Source organism: Gracilinanus agilis, chromosome 1, assembly GCF_016433145.1.
Source record: "Gracilinanus agilis isolate LMUSP501 chromosome 1, AgileGrace, whole genome shotgun sequence".
NCBI lineage: Eukaryota > Metazoa > Chordata > Mammalia > Didelphimorphia > Didelphidae > Gracilinanus > Gracilinanus agilis.
In genome coordinates, this window is record NC_058130.1 from 734470118 (window position 1) to 734476725 (window position 6608).

The 6608-nt window shown below is 58.4% G+C and overlaps 1 protein-coding gene across 1 annotated transcript; it reads right to left on the reverse strand.

Moving 5' to 3' along the window:
* Positions 1-207: 207 nt before the first annotated feature.
* On the reverse strand, positions 208-5572 carry PLPP2 (phospholipid phosphatase 2). The gene is made up of 6 exons (XM_044658670.1): positions 5434-5572; positions 2468-2619; positions 1510-1787; positions 1025-1082; positions 721-897; positions 208-588 (listed from the first exon to the last, which is right to left on the reverse strand). Exons 1-6 carry the CDS (start codon positions 5483-5485, stop codon positions 445-447), a joined length of 861 nt encoding a protein of 286 aa, XP_044514605.1. The 5' UTR covers positions 5486-5572; the 3' UTR covers positions 208-444.
* Positions 5573-6608: the final 1036 nt, after the last annotated feature.

The window sequence follows — 6608 nt, forward strand, 5'->3', positions numbered from 1 at the left end:
GGAGCTGGATCGAAAAGATGGGGGCCTTCCTTCCTCCTTCCCCAAGTTTCAGAGGCCAGCCCAGGACTGAGGAAGGGAGCCATCCCCTTCCCCCCTTTCCCCGGAGTTGTTCTCATTCAAGAAAAACTCATCTAGGTTACATTACCAAACAGCAAAGATAGAGACCCCAGCCCCAGCCTCCCACCCCAGCAAACGGGGAAGGCTGCTGGCATTTCTACAGCTAGGATCCCCCAGCCTGGCTCCCAGCCTCTACTCCAGGCTCTTCATTTAGCTCCTACCGTCCCCAGGGAGGCAGAGGGGATGAGACCCCCTGAAGCGCAGTTCCCTAGAGTGGCTCCCCCCAACCAGCAAGACCTCGCCTGGAGGCAGGAAGGGAAGAGACGACGGTGGTCCAGGCAGGGTCAGGGAAGTGTCCGTCCAGGAGAGGGAGGGCTGGGAGGCCGCTCAGGAGGGACTGGCATAAGGGAAATGATTCCGGTCGCCCTCAGTGAGGGTCAAGGCCAAGGCCAGGCTGGGCTTCCGTTCCAGCTCCTCGTTTGGGCTGGGCTGAGGGGGGCGAACCTTGAAGAAGTCCGAGACGTAGCGGACCTGGAAGGGGGACAGGCCGGAGGGCAATGGATGAGAAATCGTGTTGAGGGCGATCCTGGGAAAGCAAAGAGTGTCGGGACAGAAGGAAGAGGCAGAAAGAGCTGGGATGGCCCATGGGGGAGGCTGCCTCACCGTGAGCCCGGCCACGAGCGCTCCCTGCAGGAGACCGGTCAGCACGTCGCTCCAGTGGTGCTTGTAGTCGGCCACACGCGTGTAGCCCACGTACAGGGCAAAGGCCACCAGGAAGAACTGGACCGTGGGCCTGAGGAGCCGTGCCCAGCGCCAGCACAGGCGGGCCTGGACATACAGCTGTAGGGGAGACAGGAGGGCTCAGGGGGCTATGGATGGGGCGCCTCCTCCGGCTCTCCCTCCCTCCAGCCCTCCTTCCCCACCCTTGTTTTGCTGCCTAAGCGGGGGGTCCACGGCCCTCACTCACCGCAAGGAAGACCATGCAGTACATGCCAAAGGATGAGTGGCCCGAGTAGAAGGACAGCCTAGAGCAGGAGGAGAGACAAGTCCTGGAGGGTCAACAGGCTCCCCAGCCAGAGAAGGAGCCTCCCAGCACCCTCCACAAAGAGCTGCCAGACGGGCCCTTAGAACAGAGAATGTCAGAGCTGGGAGACTCCTTAGAACAGAGAATGTCAGAGCTGGGAGAGACCTTAGAATAGAGGAGGTCAGAGCTGGGAGGGAGCTTAGAACTATTTGAGCTGGGGAGGCTCTTAGAACATGGAATATTAGGACTAGAAGGGCCTTTAGAGTCTTTAATATCAGAGCTGGGGGGACCCCTAGAACAGAGAATGTCAGAGCTGGGAGGCGCCTTAGAGCAGGACCACCCTCCTTCCTGAGGGGCTTCGAGTCTCCAGGAAGGACACGGGTGTCTCCGGCAGGGTGTCCTTCAGGCTCCGGCCCTCTTCGGCTCACCTGGACTCAGTGACATTCCTGGGGCTTCCCCGGCACACAAGCTCAGGCTGGACGTAGACGGAGCAGTTGACTCGGGTCCAGTCGGGGTCACAGACGGCGAGGAAGTTGGGGCGAAGGCGGCCGATCATGTACTTGGCGAGGTCAGTCAGGGACTGGCTCACGCTTGCCCCAAAGAGGAAGGTGCCCAGGACCTTATAGAGGGCAGCCACATAGTTGTTGAAGTCTGAGCGGGAGTAGAGGCGCTCGGTGTAGACCAGGTAGGCCTCTCCGGTCGAGACCTGCCGAGTGGGAGCTCGTGAGGGGGCAGAGAAGGGCCTGGTCAGGAATGAGGAGGGGGTTCCGCTTCCCGGGGACTCGGCGGCTCTAAAAGGGCGTGGTGGTGTGGTGGTCCCAACCCTGGACTGAACCAGGAGGGCCGGGTTCCAATTCAGCCTGCTCTGAGCTTGTCTGGAGCTGTGCCGCCTCCCAGGTAGATTTCTGGCTCCCTTCTGGGCACACCCAGTGCTTAGCCCTGTCTAGCACACAGCAGGCTCTTAATAGATGCTTACTGACCAATGCTAAGCGAGTGACTCAAGCCTGGGCCTCAGTTTCCTCTTCTGTAAAATGGTCCCTTCAAGGTCTAATTCTAGAAAACTCATGTGAGGTCATCTATGGGGCAGAATTCACAGTAGGGACAACTCTTCTTTGATATAGTCTAGGGTTTTATTTTTATTTTTTTATGGATGAGGAAACTGAGGCCCCCAGGAGGGAAAGGATTTGCCTTGAAGTCACAGCCCCAGAATCAGTTAAGATTGGGGCCCAGGTCTCTCGCCCCCTACCCCAAGCCCATAAGCTGGGCCTCTTCTGCCAATGGCCCCAAGGACCTCTCCAGCCCTAAGTGGTGTTCCAGCCTTGGGCCTCCCCCCTCCCATTCAGGGCCGGTTTCCCTTTGGGGGGGAGGACAGAGCCTCCTCCTTACGATGAGGACGCTGACAGTAATGGTGACACCCGCCAGGAGGCCATGGGTGATGGTGTCGGGGCGGTACGGGTATCGGATGGTGTCATCGTTGCAATAGAAGCCCCTCTTGTACGGAGAGTTCACCAGCGTCAGGATGGCAAAGGGCAGAGCGGCTGAGAGCAAAGAACAGAGAAAAGCATCATCATTGGGAGAGGCCTTGTCCGAGCTGGAGGCCTCATAGGGCAGAATGTCAGAGCTGGGAGGGCTCTTAGCTTAGAACAGAGAATGTCAGAGCTGGGAGAGCCCTTAGAACACAGAATGTCAGAGCTGGGAGGGAGCTTAGAACAGAGAATGTCAGAGCTGGGAGGGTCCTTAGAACAGAGAATGTCAGAGCTGGGAGAGCCCTTAGAACAGAGAATGTCAGAGCTGGGAGGGAGCTTAGAACAGAGAATGTCAGAGCTGGGAGGGAGCTTAGAACAGAGAATGTCAGAGCTGGGAGGGAGCTTAGAACAGAGAATGTCAGAGCTGGGAGAGTCCTTAGAACAGAGAATGTCAGAGCTGGGAGGGAGCTTAGAACAGAGAATGTCAGAGCTGGGAGGAAGCTTAGAACAGAGAATGTCAGAGCTGGGAGAGACCTTAGAATAGAGAATGTCAGAGCTGGGAGGGTCTTTAGAACAGAGAATGTCAGAGCTGGGAGCCAGGGGGTGGGGAAAGGAAGCCCCAGGAGCTCCTGGGCTCCAGCTGTCCCACTTTCCACTTAAGGCCCGAAAGGGATGGGACTTCTTGCCAAAGGCAGCAGCCAGTGGCAAGAGGAAGGCCTCAGCCCAGGCTGCTCTCCCCAGAAGCTCCTTTTCTACCCTTTGCCCTCCACCGTAAAGGTGGAGAATTCCCTGCTGGTTTCAGGTGTGGGCTAGGGCAGGGCCTGCAGGACTAGCCTCACCCAGGCCCAGGCAGTGGACTTCCCTTTCCTTAGGGGTCATAGGTAAAGAGCTGTTGCTTTGAGCCTTCATGGAAAAGGGATCTTGGGGGAGGGCTGGGGAAGGGGCCTTGGCAAGGGAGGGTGCCCTGTCACTGTTCCTCTCTAGGGCCCACTTTCCTCCTCTTTAAAAATGAGGGTCTGGTAGTCTGTCATCTTCTCTGGGGGACCAGGGAACGTCAGAGAAGGAAAAGAGTAATTAAAGGAAAAAATTAATGGATCATTTATATTTAAAAACAAAATTGTTACCTTTTGTCTTACTAACAACTCTAAGACAGAAGTGTCAGAGGCCAGATATGCCCCGAGTCCTCCGGGTTCTCTCCATGCTGTTACCTAGCTGCCCTGGACCTTTTAGACTACTAACTTCCTTCCGCACCCCGCTTCTCCCCATTTTACAGAAAAGAAGACTGAGACCCAAAAAAGGGTGGAAATTCAGCAGAAGATCTGGGACTAAAATGCCAACCACGGGCCAGTCCTGGGAAGCCCTCCGTCATCAAGCCCTGACCTCCCCGAAAAAGAAAGCTCAACAGTGCCCCCCCTCTCCCCGCCCTAGGGGAAGGAGATAGAGTCTCGGGGTATTAACTCGCCTCCGGGCCTCCATTAGAGAGGGATTAGGGATTAGCTCAGGCAGCCTAGGTCGGGGAGGCTTCCCCTCCCCCAGGCCACCTTAAAGGGCTACCTTTAGCTGGGGCTCCCACAGCTCCAAGCCTCCCAGGCTATTGTCTGTCAGCCCCACAGTAAACACTCGTCCTTTGTCTGGGCCCTGGGGGAGGGGATGGGGGGGCCCCCAGCCTGTCAGCGCCCCCCCCTCCCCCTTCCGGGAAAACCAACCAGTCAGACTGGTTTGGGCTAGGCAGAGGCTAGGGTCCCGGCTCGGCCGGCCCCCTCCTCCCAGCCACACGGAGCTCCGATTACCCCGCAGCAGTCCCTAAACCCCACAGCCTCCATCTCCAAGCCTGGGGCTCCCCAGAAGTGCAATTTCTGCAGCGGGAAAGACCAGGAGGCTCTGCGCCGGGCGCGCTCTGTCCCACGGGCAGGTGGCTGGAGGACACGGGCGCCACGGAACCCTGGCTAGGACCGGGGGGGGGAGGGTCCCGGGTATGTCGAAGTGTCTCGGGGACCTTGGGCGAGTCCCTTCGCGTCTCTACGCTCTGGGTTCCGTGGCCGGAGAGCGCAGTGGCTGGTCCGAGGACCTCCATTTTAGCGCTGCCACTCTCCGTTCGGTAGTCTTCCGAGGCGGCCCTGGAGTCGGCTCAGAGGAAGTCCCCAAAGTAATCCTCCAAATGGGAGTCGCTCCGTGTCCGGAGGGGAAGGGAGACACCAAGAGATCCGGCTCCCAAGTTTCATTCATTCCACAAGTTGGACTTCCACCCCGCCGGATCCGGGCCCACCCGGGTTCAGCCCTCAGGTCTCCCTCCCTCTGGACACTGGGCAGGCTCCGGCCAAGGCTCCCTGCCCGCGATGATTCACTGCCCGGGGCAGAAACGAGAGGAAGGGGGGCTGGCACAACCCACCCTGACTGGAAGAAGAGCCAGCTTCCTCCACTGCCCGGGGAACTCCACGTTAGAGGTGGGGGTTTAGTCATGGAACTCTAGGCTGGAAGAGCGGTAAAGACACAACTCTTTCATTTTACAGGTGGGGAAACTGAGGCTCGGAGAGAGGAAAGGGGGTTAAGGCTCAGGCCAAGGTCATGGAGCGAGTCACGGGCGAAGCGGGGGCTTTCTTTCGTTTCCTCCAGAGGACGTCCCCTCCACCCCCGCCCTACAAGGGGTCTTCTTCATAGGGGAATCCTTCCTCAGTCCCAAGGGAAGGGGGGCGTTGCTTTAAACTGCCCAGGTCTGGGCCCTTGGGGCACCTCCTTTGGTGCGGAAGTCCAAGCAGGAAGGCCCTTTCTCCCATTCCCCCCAGGTGGCGGAGTCTTCCCCAGCTGCCCGGAGGAGCGGGGCACAATTGATCGGAGGTGGGGGTGGGGTCCGAGAATCGGAGGAAGGCGCTGCACCGCGCGGCTTACCGACCACAAGGCACACCACGTCGAGCACCACGAACACCTTGTTCCTCTCCATGCCTGGCCCCGGACGGTTGCCTCCTAGCGCTGCCCCGGGACGTCGACACGGACGGGGATGGGGGCTCCGGGGTCCTAGACCCGGGGCCAGAGCTACGCAGAGGGAGGCCGGCCAGGCTGGGCCAAGGGGAGGGGAGGGGAAGGGAAGGGAACAGGGTCACATGGCGGAGGAACTGGGGCGGGCGCCCAAGAGGCGGGGAGCAGGCGGGGAGGCTGGACTCTGGCCCCGTCCCGCCCCTGGAGGGAGAAGCCAGAGGAGGAGGAAGAAGAAAAGAGCAGGTTCCTGGGGAACCAACTATAGTACTGGAAGGGCCCCCGGGAGGTCCGCCCCGTCCAGTTATCACCCATCAAACAAGACAGTGTTTGCCAAGCGCCTGGCGCGGTGCCCGGCGCACGGTAGGCGCCATGTAAATGCATTATTCCCCTCATTTTGGAGATGGGGAAACTGACACCCAGGGAGCTGCAAGGCGGCGGGGAAGTTTGTGGCAAAACCGAGTCTCCGGAAAAAGCGCAAGGCGTTTATGCCGCGTCTTCCTGAGTCATTTTGGCCAATTTACCGGGCAAGTCCCCCTTTCTCCCTTTCCCTCTCGCCCCCCGCCTCTTTCTTACCTTCTGTAAATTGAGGGGATTGCATTCTATCAGCCGAAGTTCCTCCCAGATCGGTCCTCATTCCTCGACCCTTCAAATCTGTCCCTGTAGAGTTTCCCTTTGTTCTTGCGGAGAAAGGGGAGGAATTCTGGAATCTAGGAATACGTTTCGACTCCTCTTTCAAATGAAGCAGGCGCTTGGGTGGGCCGGGATCCAGGAAGGTCCAGGTTCCTACCCTGCCTCCGAGCTGTGTGACCTTGCTCAGGTCACTTTGATTTATCTGTTTCCTCCCACTATAAAACAGTGATAATGGCAGCTTCCTGTTTTCAAGCACCCCTCTCTCCAGTTCATTCTGAAAGGCTGAGCTCTGGAATCACCTCCATAAAGACTTCTTTAATCCACCTTCCACTCCTTTTACCCCCAGGTTCCCTGCAGTGTTCTCTTCCATCTCCAATTTCCTGGGAGAGTAGCGCCCAGCCCTTTATGGGGGGAAACAGTACCCTATTTTAGAAACCTATTTTATATGTACATGTTGC

Bases quoted from the DNA above. Each gene is read 5' to 3' on its own strand.
- PLPP2 (XM_044658670.1), bottom strand. From the start codon at position 5,485: ATGGAGAGGAACAAGGTGTTCGTGGTGCTCGACGTGGTGTGCCTTGTG. The intron at 2,620-5,433 runs GTAAGCCGCGCG...CTTTGCTCTCAG, and splicing joins CGTGGTGTGCCTTGTGGTCG to CCGCTCTGCCCTTTGCCATC. The intron at 1,083-1,509 runs GTGAGCCGAAGA...CTCCTGCTCTAG, and splicing joins AGGAATGTCACTGAGTCCAG to GCTGTCCTTCTACTCGGGCC.